The 21,616-nt window shown below is 39.3% G+C and overlaps 1 protein-coding gene and 1 long non-coding RNA gene across 7 annotated transcripts; one reads left to right on the top strand and one right to left on the bottom strand.

Moving 5' to 3' along the window:
• Window positions 1-358: 358 nt before the first annotated feature.
• On the bottom strand, window positions 359-21,445 carry snx16 (sorting nexin 16). 6 transcript variants are annotated; one of them, XM_061757435.1, is made up of 9 exons: window positions 21,011-21,442; window positions 19,257-19,360; window positions 18,831-19,101; window positions 15,413-15,499; window positions 11,050-11,198; window positions 10,874-10,943; window positions 8,226-8,362; window positions 7,428-7,553; window positions 5,559-6,979 (listed from the first exon to the last, which is right to left on the bottom strand). In XM_061757435.1, the coding sequence occupies exons 3-9, from the start codon at window positions 18,993-18,995 to the stop codon at window positions 6,724-6,726; spliced, it is 990 nt and encodes a 329-aa protein (XP_061613419.1). In that variant the 5' UTR covers window positions 18,996-19,101; window positions 19,257-19,360; window positions 21,011-21,442; the 3' UTR covers window positions 5,559-6,723. The 6 variants fall into 6 exon arrangements, with proteins under 6 accessions (XP_061613416.1, XP_061613418.1, XP_061613419.1 ...); XM_061757432.1 differs by lacking the exon at window positions 5,559-6,979 and adding an exon at window positions 359-2,917 and having other exon boundaries at window positions 18,831-19,360; window positions 21,011-21,427; XM_061757434.1 differs by lacking the exon at window positions 5,559-6,979 and adding an exon at window positions 2,926-3,989 and having other exon boundaries at window positions 18,831-19,360; window positions 21,011-21,431.
• Window positions 14,816-19,658, top strand: LOC133469878 (uncharacterized). The gene is made up of 3 exons (XR_009785807.1): window positions 14,816-14,921; window positions 19,300-19,386; window positions 19,477-19,658. It is a non-coding gene; the product is annotated as an uncharacterized LOC133469878 (long non-coding RNA).
• Window positions 21,446-21,616: the final 171 nt, after the last annotated feature.

Genomic DNA, 21,616 nt, shown 5'->3' with positions numbered 1-21,616 from the left:
TAAAGCAATCAAGAGGTTTCTGAAGCAAACACAATTCACAAGACAAATATCGAGTAGACCATTTTATATATTTATTTGTTTTCCATTTGGAAATATGATGGTGATTATCCTCAAATCAGCATGAAGAACTCGTGGCACAGTGGCGCAGAGGAGACAGTTGAGAAGACGTGTGGATTTGATTTGAGGGGCAACGTGTTTGTTTGAGAGAGCATTCCCCCCTCTTTCCCCTGAGTATTTCTTTTCCCACTGCTTTAATTTACAGGTTACAGTATAGGGCCTGCTTGAGAACTGGCCCTACTGTAACTGTTGCACCACATGCTGCTATATTTGACTTAAAAAAAAAAAAAAAGACAAGAAATGCAAGAAAAGATACATTTATGTGCTGACAATACATCATTCCATATACATTTGTGAATTAAGCAAGCTATTTACAGTCTTATGACCAGATTTCAGAGTGATATTTATTCCAATCACACACAATACACACCAAATATTGAAATGTGAGTAAGTTAACATACGGACTATTATATAAATATCTCTGCCCAGTCTATTCAAAGCAGTGGCATATACATAGGTGTTATTTAAAACATGATTTCCTTTCATAGAACAGGGTGGTTTAAAATAATACATATAAAGCTACAACAACCCACCAAAATCAAATGTTATGTGAAAGTGTTAAAGGCACTTCATTATAATACAAATAAGCAAGTAACAACGACACACAACACAACAAACCTTACTGATATGAATGTCAATTTAGATACAGTTCAGAATAAAATGTTCTGTAAGCGGATAGGCATGTCTCTTGTCTCAGAGCAATAGATCCTAGTACTAAAAGCACATCAAAGCAACTATTATTTATTCAGCGTTCGCATTTATCCATAAAGTGCTTCAAACCACTGGTTCCGAGGTATATTTAGAAGAGTCATATACCTACAAAACAACAGCTAGCCTACACTCATTCCGCTCAAAGATCAATTGTATTTAAAAAAATATGGCTTTTAAGGATGCGACAATCTTAGCATTGATAAAAGGTCAACAATGGTGAAAAGTGTTTTTTTTCAATATGTTTGCAGCTAATGTCAACCACCAAGAATAAATAAAACTAAGAATGTGTCAACGTGACAGCCATTATCCGTCACTGTCTTTCATCCCAAATATAATATCTATACCCATCACAGTATGCGAGCAGACATTACGGTTATACATGGCCAACTACCTTTTAGGAAGCACATTGCCAGGGGAGGTAAAGTTTTGTAAACATTTTTTGCACTTTATCTGTCTATATGTTCCGGATTCCATAACATATGAGAGCGTGTGAAACCGTGGAATGGGACAGAGACATGAGGAAAGCAAATTCGCATTTCTTTGCATTTAATTTCTCAAAACCATATTCCTGCAACTTTGGTTTTTAGGACGTAATGTTCTTGTGATGCATTTGCCTGCATTACTTGGTCTACCACTAACTCTACCAAGAACGTGCTGGTATTTAGTACATGCATGATTCATAATTTCGGTTATAATGCATGTGAAGCCAGCAAGAGATAAAGTATTATGTGCATGTGTTGTTATTTATTTATTTTTTTAGTAACAGCAGCAGGGTTATAAATACCATATAAGGGAAAAAAAAAACTGCAGTTTCACTTTACCAATGAACAGAGTAAAAATTCATCCATCATTCCCATTCCATACTGCTTGCCCTCATTAGGTTGACTGGAGAGCTGGAACCTATCCCAGCTGACTTTGGGTGAGAGGCAGGTTACACCCTGGACTGGTCGCTAGCCAATCACAGCGCACACGAAAACAAGCTAACATTCACACCTATGCACAATTTAGTCTTCGATCAACTTAACATGAACTGAAAAAACTGTGAGGCAGATGTGCTAACCACAAGCAGACTGTGCCCTAGTGAAAAATCCTCAAGTGTTTTGATGATCATTACGGTGGTTCAGGTGGTCTAAAATTTCCCATACCTGACCAATTCGTGATTGCAAACTACTGTAACAATCAGTGCTTCCAGTTGCATTTACCGGTACTTCACTTACAATTTCTTCTCCCAATAGCTATCAATAAGTGTGACTTAAGTGAAGTTAACACAGTGGTGCTTCCCAAGCAGGGAGGTCTGTCTATACTTTTAATGGCAGTGCAAAGCAATGGCAGGGAAGTACGTGCAAGTACTAAAATAAATATGTTACCCATTCTCATATTCACATTTTATATGGGCATGTTTGTCTGCTTTACGGAGAGGGCTTTTTATCAGAAGTTTGCCTCATCTGATTAGATAATTCAAGTTGAGATACAAAGTGGGACAATTGCTATAAAAGACTTCGAGTTTTTTTTTTTTGGTCAGGAAGCCAAACTTTGGCTTTGAGTCAGCAGGATGGATAAAATATAAAGTAGGCATCTTAAAAGTCAATGGGGAAGGTATTTAAGTCGTGAAATGTTAAGTGATTTCAAATGTTTTTGTAATAGAACATTATACAGCCTTCAGAATTTCTTATCTCAGTATCAGAAGTAGGATCCCGTGACCCATCAAAAGCAGACCATATTGGAATAATGGAAACAAGCTGTGGCAGAACCGGGCAGTCCTTTTTATAATATTTCATAATAGTAACCTAATCCTCGTCATAGTTTTTAAACAAAATCCTGCATCCACCCAAACCCTATCATGTAAGGGATAGGGGGAAAAGGAACATCTGACTGAAGAAAGGAAATACACAGCTTCGGAAGAAAAGAACCTGATGGACATAGCTCGAGTGGTATAGTGGGAGAGGAAGACAAGAAGGAAGACCAGTGTTTTTAACTATCCATCTTCTGTCGGTCGAGCTGGGTGACCTGGATGATTGGAGGAGAGGTGCTGATTGACGGCCCACACCAACAGGCAGAGGATCGCCCCAGGTGCATCTCACATGTGCCGCTGCAGAGTAGAAGCAGATGAGCCATTGAACATGATACTGAAGGACATTTTCATGTGTGAACAGGCACTATACAACCACTAATAGAGTACGTTATTGCAACATTAACAAGACCGCCATCAAATTCCACAAGAGGAAGACACGTTCTCCTCTCATCAAGAAAACAGATGGGGAGAAAAAGCAGGAACGCGAAGGCTTGCGGCCATCATGTGAAGATGGTAATGTGTTAGTAAAATGTGATGTAAGGGAGGCGTGTGCAACAGTCAAAGAACATCGGAGTGTAAAGAGTTTAACAGAATACACACTGCAGTTGGGGTCAAATCAATGATTGACTAGACATCAGTATATTGGAACCTGTAAGATCAAAGGGCCCCTGAGTTGTTATGAAAACAACATGAACGGGAAAGGAGAATAACTACGTAAAGGGCATTTGCATTCAAAGCAGTAAGGCGTCAGACACATCATTAATTGATGTTAAAGATAAAATTATAGTACTTTGTTTTAACGTGATACCATTAACTCTCAGACAAAGGTTATTGTTTAGGAATTTTCTGTCCTTTCCTATTCACACGAGATGACAGGGAAGTACTTGAGGAAAAGGTTGTTCCAATTGCTTTGGAAAAGTGATTTTAACCCACTTTTAGAATAAGTTACTCCTGAAAGGAGATATGTTATCCATAATCCTTTACAACAGCAATATTTAAAGAAACAGGCCACTGACGAAGTTTACCGACTCTCTGCGAAGATGCTTGCGAGTTCTACGTCAGAGAATTCCGTCAGCAATATTCACAGTCTTACGATGATGTCAGTTAGGAAAAGTCTGGCTCTCCTGGGGATGGAGGGGGGTGGGGTGGCGGGGCGTGTGTGGTGGGGGGTTTAGCTGGGTGGGGGTGGTTGGCATTGGGTCCCTGCGGCCCCCACTGGCTGGCCAGTTGTCGGGCGCCTCGGTGGGGGCGGTGGACCGCCCTGGGTCCCTTGGTGTGGGACGTGTCCTGTCCGCCGGGCTGCTCTCGGGTGGACCCCTGGACCCGATCCCGCCCCTCGATTGGGTGGGGTTCTCAGCCTCCGCCTTGGCTAGATGATGTTTTTCCACAAAGGTTAAAGGTGGCAAAGGTTAGATTTGTGGCAAAGGTTAGATTTGACTTTCTTAATAGGCTCATAGACTTTCACTTTTAAAGATTTGCCATTTTTGCTTCTTTTACTGCATACAGTTATAACTAAAATCTTGTCTTGACATTAGTATAAAATGTCCCTTTATTGTTGTCTGTTAACCATTCAAATTCCAGTTTGTTTGTGTGGAGGTTTTAAAACCACCTCAAATTTTGTATATATATATATTTTTTTAATTCTAAGTACCACCTTTTCTCTTATATTACTAAGGCAGCAGAAGGCACTCCCACTTCTTAAATTAAAATGTAATTATTCGACACAGCCAGCAGTTCATATTTCTGCTCCTTCAAATCAAAATTGCGTCAATCATTTGCTTCATTAGAGTGCAGTAAGGCATTAAATGCCTTTTATGGAAACTAAATATTACACGAATTTGCTCCATTTAAATTTTTTTTTTTTTTTACAAATGATTAAATATGGTAGAAAACAAAAAAAACTAACAATGTTCATGTGTTACACAAATTGAATGAGTCAATCCAGGAATAATAAAAAAATAAATAAAAAAAAAAAAACAGCTGCTTTAGCTCCAAGCTGTGGAAATGTTTAGACCTTTAATTTAAATGCTATGGTCTCCTATAAGCAAAAAAATTGTTCACAGTTTTGCCTAATGACGTGCGTTCAGTTTGTTTTTAGGTTGTTCAAATAAAACAGCTAACATTTACATTCATTACTCATACAATTACCTCACAATAAATGCCTTGCTGTGCTGGCTGATCTTAGACCTTGGGGCTGACTTTTCTTTACATTTGCATGCATGTTAATAAAGAGGAGGGGAAGAAAAGCACATAAGGTTATCCTGCAGAAGTGCTATATTTAATCCCTCACGTTTCTGGGCTCGGCTGTCAGATTTTGGCCTCATGACTGTAGAATGTGACCGTAAAGAGCAGAAAGGATGGTAAAGAAAACAAGTACAGTATTTTATATTCAGAAAATAAGCATGGTAGAAAATGTAAGTCAATTAAAAAAAGAGTGCAGAGGGTGACTGATCCATATTTTGCACTCTGTTGTACAGGTTTCTCTATTCTTACATGAATTAGGACAGAGACAAATTGGCAATTCTGTTTGTTTGCTTGTTTATTTTCAATTGTCCATTTAACTTGTCAGGCAAAATAATGTCAGACATCTGTTCAACAGGCACAATACATTTGCTAAAACCACGGATTGATTCATTCCTTCAGCGTACTGGTTGAAAGCCAAATACATTTATCATTTTGTATGAGAGCAGGATGATGAATGTCTGCCTGGAATTAGAACACAGCACAGACCTGATGTGATCAATTACCTAAATGTTTCTCTATATCTATATAAGACAGTGTGTGTGTGTGTGTGTGTGTATATATATATATATATATATATATATATATATATATATATATATGGTCAGGAAGCCAAACTATATATATATATATATATATATATATATATACACATATATATATATATATATATATACATATATATATAAAACTCCTGATGGTAGTTGATATTTCTATACTGTGAATTACTTTACAAAATCATACCTTTTGAAAATGAAAAATACAGCATGTTGAACAGATGTTACATTTAACTTAAAAGATGTCCCAAAGGTATTATTGATTTAGTGAATGACTAAATCAAGACAGTTCAGGAAAAGAAGCCTGCCAGCAGTGAAGGCTATGTTAGTGAGCACTTCTCCTTAATCCAACTACCTCACAGGTCTGGCATATCAAGATGCTGATTAGAGAGCATAATTATTGTGCAGGTGTGCCTTAGATTGCCCATAATAAAAGGCCACTCTAAAATGTGCGGTTCTACTGTATTTGGGGGGGAATCAGAAAACTGAGTTAATCTGTTGTGACCACAATTTGCCTCACAGAGTGCAACATATCTCCTAGAGGTCTTCAGGTTCTTGATTGTGGCCTGTGGAATGTTGGCCCACTTCTCTTCAATGGCTGTGCAAAGTTGCTGGATGGTGGAAAGAACTGGAACACGGTCTTGTATATGCCAAGCCAGACTAGAGCGCCCCAAACATGTTCAATGGGTTCTTGCGTGGCCGGCATACCCACCGGACATGATGATGCTCTGGAGCGACATACTGTATATGACAGCATGTTCCAGTTCCTGCCAATACCCAACTACCTCACAGCGCCGTTGAAGAGGAGTGGACCGACATTCCGCAGGCCTCACTCAATCAATGACATGATCAACTCTATAAGGAGACGTGTTGAACTGCCTGAAATAAATGGTCGTCACACCAGATACTGACTGGTTTTCTGATTCCCCCAATACCGTAAAACAACACATCTTAAAGTAGCCTTACCTTGAGGGCCATCTAAGAGACAACTGTACAATAATCATGGTGTCTACTCAGCATCTTGACATGCAACACTTGTGAGGTGGATAGATTATCTCAGCAAAGGAGAAGTGCTGACTAACACAGACACCTTTTGCATCCATGGAAAAAGTCTTACATCTCTGAATTCAAATCATGATAAATGGGTACTATTAGGTTTATATTTTTGTTCAGTATACTGTATGAAAGGGGAAAAAAAGCTTCAGCTGACAGTCACTTTTGTTTTATTTAGGATTTTATAATACATATAGCGGCACGGTGACCGACTGGTTAGAGCGTCTGCCTCACAGTTCTGAGGACCGGGGTTCAATCCCCGGCCCCGCCTGTGTGAAGTTTGCATGTTTTCCCCGTGCCTGCGTGGGTTTTCTCCAGGTACTCCGGTTTCTTCCCACATCCCAAAAACATGCATGAATTGGAGACTCTAAATTGCCCGTAGGTGTGAATGTGAGTGTGAATGGTTGTTTGTTTGTATATGCCCTGCGATTGGCTGGCAACCAGTTCAGGGTGTACCCCGCCTTCTTGCCCGATGATAGCTGGGATAGGCTCTAGCACGCCCGCGGCCCTAGTGAGGAGAAGCGGCTCAGAAAATGGATGGATAATACATATACCTGATTACAATAAATATTGCTAGGTTTCATTTTTGACAAACATGACCTGTGAATTTCCATGTCACAGAAAATGTCACATTAGCTCTTAAGCCCAATTAAAATAGTATGCAATGCGTCATGAGTTGACCTTGCCTATGAAGGCAGGTAACATCAATTTGGGTTCTATTTTTTACAACAAAAGCAAATGTGTCAAATGAGAAAAAAACATTGCTTTGATGTGTACAACATACAACTGTTGTAAATAATGATGCATAAAGATTTACAGTGACTGAGGCTATTATGCATTTGGCTCATCAAATATGAATAACATGCGTTCGTGTGTGTGTTTTCATTTGTTATGCTCATTTTGGCCACCTGTGATGGATTTTATCTAGTGTGTTTTCATGTGTTTTGTTTCTTTACCCCGGTTCGTTTGGGATGTCCTGATCAGCTTCTGCAGCAGATGAGGATTCCACATCTGCATCTGCACTGCTCTCACTGCCCTGAGTTGACAGACCGCATGGAGACTGGGGCATCCCACACTCACCACTGACACCAGAAAAAACACACACCAACCAAGACAGTTATTGATTACATTAATATAGTAAATAAAATAATAAATACATAATAAATAAGTAAAATGGAAAAGTGTTGATTTGTCATTGTCTTTTCTTATAATCAGGATACATTTATTTGATCTAGTGTTTGTAACAAAGTTACATTGTGTAGTTGTGTCGTAATGTCTTGTCACAATGGAAGCAATGGAGCATTTTAGCACTTGGCAGCAACTAGCAGAGTTCAGAAATAATTCAGACCCACCACATTTCATGCCTAACTGGCTGCAGAAGGGATACACAAGAAACATGGAGCACAACCACTTTGTACTTCTGGTAAATGTAATCTATAGGCAATGCATGGATAACATAATGAGCTTTGAGGAAAAAAAAAATATTTAACTTTGGTACCCATAATTAGAAACTTAGATAAAACAAATGGGAGACCAACGACTTTACTCACAGTGCTCTATGTGCACATTCTGAAACGTGACAAACATACAGTGATGACAGTGAAGACTAAACTTTACCTTTCTGATGCTATATTTAAGTACGTAACAGCATTTGCAAAACATTTCCAATCATTTTTCCAAAATCAATGAAATTTGAAAAAACATCATTTGTTAGCTTATGTGTAATGCGTGTGTGCATGCACATTCCTACTGACTTGATATGCTTTTCCATAAGCAGAATGGCCTGCTCTTTCTCCTGAAGGCTCCTCTTGAGCGAGGCAATCTCCTGTTGCTTCTCCAGCAGTTCCTTCTGCAGACGGTAGTTGCTTTCTTCTAGAGTCTCACAGAAAGCCTTTGAGGTTGGCAGCAACAAGGGACAAAAAGAAGAAAACAACTGATTTGTTGGAAAAGTGAAATACATACAGTATGTGTGGGTCAAACTGAAACAAGTGAAGGGTGATTGGGGGGGGGGGAGTGGCTAATGGGTATTGGGTGAAGACAAATGTTAAGCACTTCTGTCTCATGGCGGCACAGTGGACAACTGGTTCGCGCATCTGCCTTAAAGTTCCGAGCTCCCGCCTGTTTGGAGCATGTTCTCTCCCGTGGCTGCGTGGGTTTTCTCCGGGTACGGGAAAACAAAACAAAAAAAACCCCCAAAAAACAAGGTGCCAATGTTATTTTTGCATCGGTTTCAAATACTGATGCAGTTAAGTGAGTGTTTTCTTTTATGGTCTTTGGATTTGACCTGTTATGGTTTATTGTTAATAAATAATGTTAGGTGTTAAATTTTACTTTATTTCTGTACAATATGTCATAAAACTAAGCCTTTGGCTATGTTTATTTTAATAAATATATTAACTACAGTAATAGTGAAAGAGTACAACAATAAAGTCATGAGACTTTACTGGAGTTTATTCCACACCATGAAAACAGAATGTTAACAATCATTTGTTTTTGTAATCTTTGGCATTGAATGTGCTGTTCAAAACTAAATGTGGTAAGTGGTTACAGAATTTGCATAAAACACGGCTTCAACAGAGCAGCAACAGAGCCTAAGCTACAATTACAGTAATTTATGTTTTCAGCGGCCACGGCTGCCCAGACACGTAGTACAGAGTGTGATCTTGCCCATTTCTTTCTCAATATTGTTGTGTTGCTAAGTGTTCTCATGGTCGAGCATGGTTTCCGTGACTGGCATTGGGGGGGAATTGACTGCTGAGTCTTGGTGGCTTCAAGGCACACTACAGTTCGGCCCGCAGTCTGCCACGGATGCAAGTATGTTCCCTCCCGCCCCATTAACTTCTGATGTGGTCCTTCATAAGTGTCACATTCTGTCTACAGATGTTATTGGTGTCAGTGCGGGTTTAGGCTAACAAATACTGCCACTCAAAATATGTTTGGTAATATTAGATTTCTGTCAACAAATAATCCATCTCTTGTACCAAAATATGCAAAAGAGCCTTTATTTGCTTACACACTGCAATGACATTGCCAGAGAATGTGATGTCTGTCACACATGAACGCAACGATGCATGCAAAGAATTAAATTATGTATATTTTAACCAAACACATGGCTTTGCCTTAAAAAAGGTCAGTTTAACTTACTTTGCCAACAAACAATGTAAAGCACCATTCACTGGCTAGCGGTTACCATCGACAGTCACGCTTTGAGAAGAAACGGCTATTTGATCACAAATGGTGGAGCAGCACAGGTACACAGGTAATATAACAATACTCACAGGCCTCCTTCACCCTCTACGAAAACTGAGAAATATTACAGCAACTTGCTCGGTAGTAATACTGTAGAAAAAGAAGACTATTCTTCTTCGTTTGTGTCTGCTTGACTGTATTACAGAGTACTGCCTCCTGGTGGCCCAGGGGGGGCCCACCAGAAGAAGTAGCATACTGAATTTCACTGCAGCATTAAATCATGATGCACAAACTGTCTAATGTGTTACATTCTGTTTAATTACATTATTGTTCTGTTTGTATAAATGACAATACCTATTATAGAGTGCTATTTTTCATTGTTAAAAAACAAAAACAAAAATCTTGTTTTTTGGGGGGAGTGAGGTTAGAATGGATTAATATCATTTCAATTCATTTCAATGAGGAAAGATGATTTGTGATAAAGGTTTTTTTCAGTTGCCACTGTGGTCACGGAACAGATTAAACGTGTATCTCAAGGCACCATTGTATCCTGTTTGGTCAGTAGTTTGGGACATTCACGCCCTGCTTTGTAGTAAAATCAGAATTTTTCTAGTGTGTGCCTCTCGTGTTGTTCTTTTCACAAATATGGGAGTAGTCATCAATATCATCAAAAAAAACCACATATCTTTATGCAAAACAGTATCAAGATTTTCCGCCAGCCTTGCGGCCGACTGTGGGTAAGATTTATTTTCTTGGAGCCCAAAATCCCTGCCAGCGCCCCTGGCCATGGCCATCAGGAATATAGAGTAGATGCAGCCTTAGCACTGATCACACACAAGAATGAAATGCACTCACTCTGCTCTAAACACAAATAAGTCATGTATCTCACACGTTTTTTGGGTTAAACTGCAGGATTTGCCAGTACATCTATCTAGTTTACCCTGCCTGGCATAGATTCAAGGAAAAAGGAACAAAAAAAGTGTTCCTGCAACACCAAATTGTTGGTGATGTTTCTGTACAGTTTTCAGGAAACTGATCAGTTAAGTAAGCATTAGCCTCATACAATCAGCAGTTAAATACATTACAATGCATGCGTACATAATATACATGCATACATAGATTACAATGCATACATGCAGACAAATTTGAATTTATGTTCTACAGAAATATGATAAAACCACACATACTACTATGGGCACATACTAACACTTACCCTGCTCTCTTCCAAACTATCGAAGGGCCCTGGCGGCTCATCCAGACATAAAAACTCTCTCACTGATTGGCTATTAAGAAAAGAGAGTGGTATGATACAATAATTACTTATGTTTAGTATCGAAAAGATCATGTTTTAACAAAAACGTGCTTTTACTGCGTGGTTGCATCACATACCAGTTGGCAATGTCCTTGTGTGCAACTAAGTTTTGCAAAAAGGCCTGAAGTCCCAACTGCCTGTCTTCCAGGAAGTCGCTGTCATAGTTGTCTTTAAACCACCGTTTAGGAGGCAACGCAAGCCGAAAGCCCGGAAAAATCTCTTTTAACTGGAGCACACACAAACACAGTAGACACAATTGAGGAACAGTTGAGAATGCCTTGGGGTAGAACATGAAAAGGAGAGCAAAACACACACACAAAAATGGCACAATTCCTATTTAGTGCCCATATGCCTTTTTGGTGACTATTGACATGAAGCTTCTAGTGAGATGTATTGGACACCACTCATGATTTATAAATATAAATATCTGTCTATCACTTGTCAAACCATAAACTTCAACTTTTTTTTATTCTCTCTATTGCATATTTTACATTGATTAGATTGACTTCCCTTTTCTTGTCCTTTTACCTCCGTTCATGTCTTTGCCAGTTAAAAAATGCATGTCCCAACCACAGTAGCAAGACATTTACATACATATCTAAAAATTCCAACAGCTATATTTGTATTTTACTATTTCCTCAAGTGGTCAAGAATCACCGGTTTATATTTAAAAAATAAAATGTCCCTTCATTCAGCTGCTTGATCCCCAGCCTTTGGAAAACTCCCTCATCACATTTGAAACTAAAAACTCTCTCACCACATTCTAATCCATACCTAAAACATACTGTAACTCTCAAATAAGATTATTCTATATAAATGGTTCGACGCTAATAAGTTTCTAATCTGTATTTTGCAAGGTTTTTGTGTTTAACTACTCTGCTTATTTGTATTCTTTATTTTAGATTGTTCTGTTAATCCTTTTCGTGACCTAAAATAAAACAGACTTCTTCTGTATTGTGGTGTTTTTATGATATACATTTCTGTAAAACTGTTTACTGCTCCAGAAAAATACCCAAATGTACAGTAAATCATGTTGCTTTCAACAGCTGTTCCCATAGCCAAAGGAGACGAGGAAAATAAATTGCGCTAGCCTCATTGAAACCTCCGACATGACTGCAACGTGTTCCGCGTATGCTTCGTGGCTGTGAGGAATTCAACTTCACAAGACCAACCACAGGGTGTACAGTATACAGCCATTTAGCAAAGGTAGCAGTCTATCCATAGGAGAAGGCAGGTTTACAACTTCAGAAACATTAAACTGAAATGACCAAAGCAGCTCTTTATTTGTAACAGAGCCAATGCCTTGGAGTCATCAAGCTCCACGTTACTTGATGGAAGTTTGTCCACCCTGCAAACTTGTGCTCAAGGGCCACATTCGATTTTTAAAATTGACATTTTTAAATTGTATTATTTATAATTAATTTAAATATAATTTATTAGCCAATTATTGAATAAAATACAATACTGTTCAAAATATTAAGTATTACTAATAATAATAATACAGTACTTTTCTTTAAAAAAGGGTATTGGCCTTCAAACATTTGAACAGTAGCCTGTACATACAATCGTGTTTTCATGGAAAGAAATAACAGTTCATTTTAGAAATATTGTATTATTTAAACAAATTATGATACAAATGAAATAAATAAAACTATAAATATATTATTTAATGAGATAAATGATGATGGAAAACTATGGTGATGATGGTGCTCTCCAGCACCCCCTCCAAGGACTCCAAAAAGGGTGGGTACTCTGAACTGCTGTTTGGTGCATAGGCACAAACAACTGTCAGGACCCATCCCCCCACCCGAAGGCGGAGGGAGGCTACCACCTGTTTGGAACATCCCACAGGTGAACAGGCTAATTGGGAACAGGTGGGTGCCATGATTGGGTATTAAAGGAGCTTCCCTGAATTGCTCAGTTATTTACAAGCAAAGATGGGGTGAGGTTCACCTCTTTGTGAACACGTGCGTGAGAAAATAGTCAAACAGTTTTTTAAGGACAATGTTCCTCAACGTACAATTGCAAGGAATTTAGGGATTTCATCATCTACGGTCCATAATATCATCAAAAGGTTCAGAGAATCTGGAGAAATCACTGCATGTAAGCGGCAAGGCCGAAAACCAACATTGAATGCCCGTGACCTTCGATCCCTCAGGCGGCACTGCATCAAAAACCGACATCAATATGTAAAGGATATCAGCACATGGGATCAGGAAAAAAACCAATGTCAGTAAATACAGTTTGGCGCTACAGCCAGTGCAACCTAAAATTCTCCTATGCAAAGCAAAAGCCATTTCTCAACAACACCCAGAAATGCCGCCGGCTTCTCTGGGCCCGAGCTCATCTAAGATGGACTGCTGCAAAGTGGAAAAATGTTCAGTGGTCCGACGAGTCCACATTTCAAATTGTTTTTGGAAATTATGGACGTTGTGTTCTCCAGGCCAAAGAGGAAAAGAATCATCCGGACTGTTATGGATGCAAAGTTCAAAAGCCAGCATCTGTGATGGTATGGGGTTGTGTTAGTGCCAATGGCATGGGTAACATACACATCTGTGAAGGCACCATTAATGCCGAAATGTACATATAGGTTTTGGAGAAACATATGCTGCCATCCAAGCAACAGGTTTTTCACGGACGCCTCTGCTTATTTCAGCAAGACAATGCCAAACCACATTCTGCACGTGTTACAACAGCGTGGCTTCGTAGTAAAAGAGTGCGGGTACTAGACTGGCCTTCCTGCAGTCCAGACCTGTCTCCCACTGACAACGTGTGGCGCATTATGAAGCGTAAAATACGACAACGGAGACCCCGCACTGTTGAACAGCTGAAGCTGTACATCAAACAAGAATGGGAAAGAATTCCACCTACAAAGCTTCAACAATTACTGTCCTCAGTTCCCAAACGTTTATTGAATGTTGTTAAAAGAAAAGGTGATGTAAAACAGTGGTAAACATGACCATGTCGCAGCTTTTTTGGAACGTGTTGCAGCCATAACATTCTAAGTTCATGATTATTTGATAAAAACAATAAAGTTTATCAGTTTGAACATTAAATATCTTGTCTTTGTAGTGTATTGAATTAAATACTTCTTGAAAATATTTTTAGTTTTTCAATTGAGTTGTAAAGCTTATAGGTGACAGTAATGGTCGAACTTTTTTTGAAAGCTGTATCTTAGTCATTTTTTTAATATCACAAAAACCTGGCATTTCAACATGGGTGTGTAGACTTTTTATATCCCCTGTACGTTCAGGGGTGTACTGTACTTGCTTTAACATTTTTGGGAGGCAATCTGTATTTAGTTAAGAGGAATCCATGGTGAGCACACTACGAACTGGCGCCAGCCACACAACAGGAGGGCGCAGCAATGCTATTGAGGAACCGCTCGCTATTCATCCCAATTACAAGTGACAATTTTCACATTGAGCAGGGAAGCCTGGTCATGGAAATGAGGCCTTAACTAAATTATGTGAGCAAATGTATAGGGGGACATACAGCAACAAAATATTGAGAATTTCTATAAGATTTTGGAGTGGGAGTGGTGAGGGTTTGGTTCATTTATTGAAAGAACCTCTGTAAGTTATTATTATTGTCTCTGTTCTAGTTCATGTGGAGATGAAATTTTTCAACACCAAACCTGTCAAATGTATGACATAAAAGGAAAAAAAATGTTTAAAAAAAATAAAATAATTGTACATATAGCAAACGCTTTTACTTTGAAAATGACCAGTTCCTTTCATGCTCTTGTCAGTTTTAACATGTAAGCCCACAAAAATGTAAAATGACCACAACCAGACACTGCTGCTTCTTTCACCACATGACTTTCAGTTAAAAATTAATCAAGAGACTTCTGTGCAACAGTTGATTCATATGACCCAAGTCTGCACTTTTCTCCCCCTCACCCCAAGAAGAGACCATTGGACAGGGCTCCTTTTGATTCTGCATAATGGTGAGTTGTATTTTATAATGTATATTAAGCCCCTTGCCCAAAGTCATCTGGTATATGCTCTTCTTACCATTACCATGAGGAAAAGCAGTACAGAATTATTTTTTCCCCTAAATACTTGACACTACAGAATTGTCCAAATTGTCTTAATATGGTGAAGAATCAAGACTTTTGGGTAAAAAGTATTTGCAGAGATAGATTATACATTCCTGTAGTACATTTCTACTGCATTTGTGGTAAAGGCAGTAAGAATTCCATTTGTTGCAGACTGCTGATTTTTGAACAAACTGTCCTGCTCGCCTAGTTAAATAATGGTGGTTGAATGTTTGGAAATTGTGGGCTTCTTTGTTTAGCTGTAATCCAAAACAAAACAAACTTGGAAAACAAATTGCTTAATTCCAGTCATAGCCCTTAGGCATACAGCATTGGAAACTAGAACTTCACATGGCGATCACTTCCCTCCTTGTTTTAACAACCGTGCACTGACAACGCACCTTGTCGTTGAGTCTGGAAAAGTCTGCATACCTCCTGAAAACAACCCAGCTCTCATCGGTGGTTTTCCTGACTAGGACCTTATACACCTAAAGCACATTATAGACAGAACACACAAGACACACACATTTAAAATTAGTTTCCAACATACTTGCTGGAAATTTACAGGGGTCTTTTAAGGCTGAAACTATAAAACAGTTTTTTTCAATCCCATTATTATTACATAAGTCCACTATTTTGTTGACATGTTTGATAATTATATTACAATGTTCAAATATGTTTAGAATGTGTTCAAAAATTGTGATTTAATAAGTGTGTTTAATGTGGGAGGGGTATTTTAATGCTTTAAACTATTAACTATGGTCTCTCTACGTCTTGTGATTTTCGCCTATAGCAGGGTGGGTCCAAAACGCAACTTCCATGATGAACATGAATCACTGTATACACCTCTGTTATGTCAAGTGGATTCTCATTCAACGGAGTAAGGCGGCATCCACAATCCACATAAAACCTGATACTTCCTTTCCTCTATGTCTATTAAGAAAAGGTACATAAATGAGAGTACCACCACTAAGTTTATGGAGACCATTGCTGTGCCACAAACTGTGAATGCTGAGACAGTTGATGAACTTTTGGATAATTTCACCTGTAAAATCTCAAATGTCATGAATGCTGTTGCTCCTATTAAAACTAAGACAACCTTCTTAGGTTGTGACCTAGAACACCGTGGAGGAGCACAATGATGGTAAAGACCTCTAAATCAAAGTGCAGGAAAGCAGAACGTAAGTGGAGAAAAAATAAACTCCAAATCGATTATGACCTCTACAGACAAAGCCTTTGTAATTTTAACCAAGAGTTAGTCAGGGCTAAACAGCAACACTTTTCTGAAATCATCAGTAAGAACTTCAACAATACTCGCACTCTGTTTGCTGTGGTTGACAAACTCACAACCCCCCCGAATCAGATAGCTCCAGAACTCCTAACAGATAAATGCATTGAATTTGCTTGTTATTTTAGTGGGGAAAAAATACAATCCATGAGGTTAAATATTAGCGCAAATCAGCAAAATGATAAAATGACACTACATCTGAAGCCACCCAGGAAAAAAACTATTACATGTGAGAATTTGATACAGTTGACCAAAAAAAACTATAGAGAAAATGGTTCAGCAGCTGAAACAATCAACGAGCTGTCGTGACTCAATTTTCTAAAGCTCTTAAAGTAGCTGCCATTAAGCCTCTGCTAAAAAATAGAATGCTGGACGCTTCCATGTTAGCAAGCTATAGACCCATCTCAAATCTCCCTTTCATAACCAAGATTGTTGAGAAAGTTATTTTTAATAAACTCAGCAATTTCTTGAGCTTAAATTGATTTTTTGACAAATTTCAATCAGGTTTCCGAACTCATCACAGGACATAATCTGCTCTTATCAAAGTGCTAAATGATATAAAGTTGAATCCTGACTCGGGAAAGGTGTCAATTCTGGTCTTGTTGGACCTCAGTGCGGCTTTTGATACGGTAGCTCATAATATACTGCTGAACAGGTTGGAAACGTGGGTAGGACTAAATGGAACAGTACTTAAATGGTTCAGGTCCTACCTGGAGGAAAGCAGTTATTTTGTAACCATTGGAAGTGTTCAGTCTCATCGAATAGCAATGACCTACATACATTTTCTTTGCTTTACAACATATTAACGTTAAGTGAAGGCCCACCCAGCGAGCAATTACATTATCAAGTCTTTTAATATTTGTTACACTAATTTAGCCATTTTTTCCCATAATTGTTTAATAATTAGTTAATTTGTTTATTATAAATGTAAATAGGCGGCACGGTGGGCGACTGGTTAGAGCGTCTGCCTCACAGTTCTGTGGAGTGCGGTTCAATCCCCGGCGCCGCCTGTGTGGAGTTTGCATGTTCTCCCCGTGCCTGCGTGGGTTTTCTCCGGGCTCTCCGGTTTCCTCCCACATCCCAAAAACATGCATGGTAGGTTGATTGACAACTCCAAATTGCCCGTAGGTGTGAATGTGAGTGCGAATGGTTGTTTGTTTGTATGTGTGCCATGCGATTGGCTGGCAACCAGTTCAGGTTCTACCTCGCCTCCTGCCCGATGATAGCTGGGATAGGCTCCAGCACGCCCGCGACCCTCGTGAGGAGAAGCGGCTCAAAAAATGGATGGATGGATAAATGTAAATAAAATATAGTAAAATACACATTTCTATTTAAAAATGTACTATTTGATTAAATTGTTGGTTAATTCTAATTACATCAAATATACATAAAATATTTAAAATTATCTTATTCAAATGAAGATTTTAACCTAATCTATGTATGTCCTAGCTCATCTGTACGTTTTAAAAAGTTTACTCACCCCTGAGTGTTTTGTTGTTACCATTTTTATTCTTACACTGGTGAGAAAATTAAGAATGAACTAATGTGAGACGCACCTCCAAAGCAAGTAAATGAACTCCTGCTGTTCATTGTCCGTGCACCTGCTACACTATATCACAGATTTTTAAATGATCTTTTTTTGTTGTTATTGTTTTTAAAGCATACAGGCAAGTCCAAATTTAGAGTGGCACTCCTTTAGTGGTAGTATCATGGTGTGCTGCAAATGTTGGTTGGGGTCTACTGGAAGAGATACACTTAAAACAGAAAGAAGAAGGGGACACCCGTTCAGTTTAATACAGTAACATGTTTTGCCATTTTAATATTTGTTATTCCCTCAGAGCATAGAGAATATATGCCTCTGAGTATTGTTGTATGCTCTGTTTTTATTTGTTGCTACACTGTCAGCATTAAAGTAGCAGTTGATTGAATGTATATACTTAATGTAACATCTATGCTAATTTCTGTTTTGATGCTAATTTCTTCATTATGTATAGTGTTTTGCATTATATGTTAGCATTAAGCTATTGGACCTTTGTGAGAAAATTATGTGGCTAGGTGGAACATTTTGGCATTTTAATAGACAATTTTGAGTTCTCTTTTGTTTTATGTGTCAGTTTTGCAGTAAACTTCAACCAAGACTGTCAAATAAAGAGCTTGAACTGAAGCACTAATGCTCTGCCTCTGATTTGGAGAACTGTGAGCTACAGAGGGATGATGTGTTTGAATAAGATAAAATGTGTTTAAAGCATGCAGGAGGAAAAACTTTTTTTTTTTTTAAAGTTTATTTATTTTTTAACATGATCTCGCTATATCGCGCCCTGGAATGTGTCCCCCACATAAAACGGATTCACTGTACATGTCAGTTAATAAGCGTGACTGATGGAACGGATTGCGTTTCACCTCAGAGGTTCCTCATGTGTGGTCATACACACAATAGCAATAAAAAAAATGATTTGTATAGGCGTTAATGGCAGCGAATGAGTTTTAAGAGTTACGATCTGGATGCCACATTAAATTCTCAGCTATTGTACCGTAAACTTTGCTCTCTCCTCCATGACTTCATATCCAAGCACCGTTGGGGTGATAGGCCTCTCTCCTCCTCCTCCTTGCTGGCTCGCTATAGGAGCCGATATAGAGCGGGGGCAACTTGAATACTCCACTGAGGGCTCAAAAGTCCCATTTCCTCTGGTATGCATGACAGGGCTGCGTTGAGGCGGTGGCGTCTGGCTTCGACTGCTTCTGTCCGTGCAACGGGACTGAAACTGGGAACTTCTACATCTTCCATGCTCGTCCACAGCTGACCTGGTTATTGGGGATGACAATTCTGAGCTGCTGGAGACACTTCCCAGCGAGGAAGCTCGCGGTGGCCTTTTTAGCTTGTTACTAACACTTGATGAGACTCTGTCCAAGGGTATAGGTACTGGCACAAACGGTGATGCCATCCTCCTGCTACTGACCGTCACCACCGTCCCAACGTAATGACTTGCTTCTGTGGCACAGATTGATGCAGGAGCCTGACAGCAATGCTCAATCAGAGGGGCCGGCGAAGATGTTCAACAACCTGGACAAAATTTTACAAAATATTTGGTATGTACATGTTTTATCACCATACCTACAAGCTTCTCTGAAATACAGATTACATAACGCCTCATGCAATTCCATCCATCTTTTATATAGCTTATCCTCATTAGGGTCACGGCCAGGTGTGCTGAAGCCTATCCCAGCTGATTTCAAGCGAGAGAAGGGTCCACCCAGGACTGGTCGGCAGCCAAATGCAGGGTCTGACAAACAACTATTCACTTTCACCTTCACATTAAAGCAACATTTGGAGTCTTGAATTCACCTAACATGCACATTTTTGGAATATGAGAGGAAATCCACACAAGCATGAGAAGAATGTCACCTCCACACCGGAAGGCCGGAGCTTGGATTTCTACCCCAAACCTCTGAACCACTGAGGCGGATATGCCAACCACTCATCCACTGTATCGCCACAAGAAATTCAAAATTCATAAATCAAGGAAGCACACTGGGTGTGCAGGGTGGGAAAAGCAGGCAAATAATCTTACTGTCAGTCAGACTTCCCTGTTAGTGATATGTGCATGTGTCTTGTTAGGGGCCAGTTTTCCACCAAAAGGCCATACTAAATGTATGACCAAATATGAGGCAACAATTTATCAAATGTTGATTGTTTTATATAATGGGAAATGTGGGTTAAATTGTGTTGGGCTTTTCATAATAGTCCATTTGAGGGTGTATTTATTTTTATAAGTGCACAGATCAAAAGTTGTCACGTGACCCGTGATGCTTTCCACGTACTCTTGACACTGGAATGAAGCCAAATAGCCAATCCGGCTGCTTGACACATCTCGTTAGCAACATGATGAAAGCGCAACTACAAGAGCAGAATCAAACGATGAGTAATTTCGGCTTGTTGGTGATGTCTGTATGGCACCTGGATGTAAATTGCGGCCAAGGAAATAATTGCACTTCGGCGCGATTCATTTTAGTGTCGATGGCGAAATGCCGCATGTCTCCAATCCCCCGCTAAAATGTCGCGGCAGAGACGACAGCAGCTGGATGCGCACTCGGATGGCTTTGTTGACACTCTTAGTGCGTTCAATGTGTAGTATCGCGGTTCTACCAGATGTTTTTGTGTGAACAGTACTGTGTACGCATGGTCAGAGCTGTGTGTAAATTTACGCACGTCCCCAAGCGTCAATCCAATTTGATAAATCCCGTACTTTGCGTAGAAATGCTCTCACGCACGCGTTACGCACACTTCTGGGCGTATGCACGCTTGATGAATGAGGGCCCAGTTCGCCATTCCCCACCACAAATAACTGTACGTAGTTTCGCCCTTCTTTTCTGCTTACTTTTAAAGTATACATGTACACTTTTAAACAAATATGTTAAAAAAGCGAAACAGCTGATGATAAGTCATCCACATCAGCGTAAGATAGCAAGTGCAATCACTCAAGTCACCACTACTACCCAGTCGAGTCAAATTTGTCGTAAAGAACTGAAACAGTCGAGGATGCAAGTAACGTTATACCCAAGCCAAATTAAACAACAACGTTTGTTGTCATCAAGGAGCACTTCCGAAATAAATTGAGGGTCGCAGGTCATATTTACGGTGCCATGTTATTAGCTAGCCTGTGCAGACACTAGACGCAGTTCAAATGAAGAATACCCAAAACGTCTGACTTACCGTAAGCCATGGAATGTTGCCCTTCAGAACAGATTTTAAACATACTCAAACAGACGGACGTGTGTTTGTCTTGTTGCTGTTTGTCCATTTCACAATACATCGCACGGTCATCTGTTCCTTTGTATCATGTTAGCATGCTTGAATATCAGTCCACAACTGCAGCAGTGACTGAGCGCTGCCACCCGAGGGCGCTATAATCACGAAAGTGGATTCTTACAGTGTACCAAATGGTCCAAGGAATGATGTAGTTCACAACATCTGAATACAGCACAAAGTCAGCAGCCCGCTTGTACAGTACGAGAGCACATATGTCAAACTCATCAATCCAGTCCAGAGTGTATTGTTGTCTTCAAATAATCAACTGAAACTATTAAAACCAAAGCCCTCGTTATGTCATATTTATTTATAACCCTTATTGCCTCTGATTTCAAACCGATGAAATGATCTAAAATAAAATAAAACTTGAGGATATATCATAATTATATAACCATTGTCTCTGATTTGAGACCAACATAGAAAATAATCTTTCTCCTGTGAACCATTCCTCAAGAGCAGTGCAATTTTTTCAGATCAACATTTATCTTCACAGCGGCACGGTGGACGATT

This window comes from Phyllopteryx taeniolatus, chromosome 20, assembly GCF_024500385.1.
Source record: "Phyllopteryx taeniolatus isolate TA_2022b chromosome 20, UOR_Ptae_1.2, whole genome shotgun sequence".
NCBI classification, from domain to species: domain Eukaryota; kingdom Metazoa; phylum Chordata; class Actinopteri; order Syngnathiformes; family Syngnathidae; genus Phyllopteryx; species Phyllopteryx taeniolatus.
Note: the sequence above shows the minus strand (reverse complement) of the source record. Positions and strands in the feature narration are given on the sequence as shown.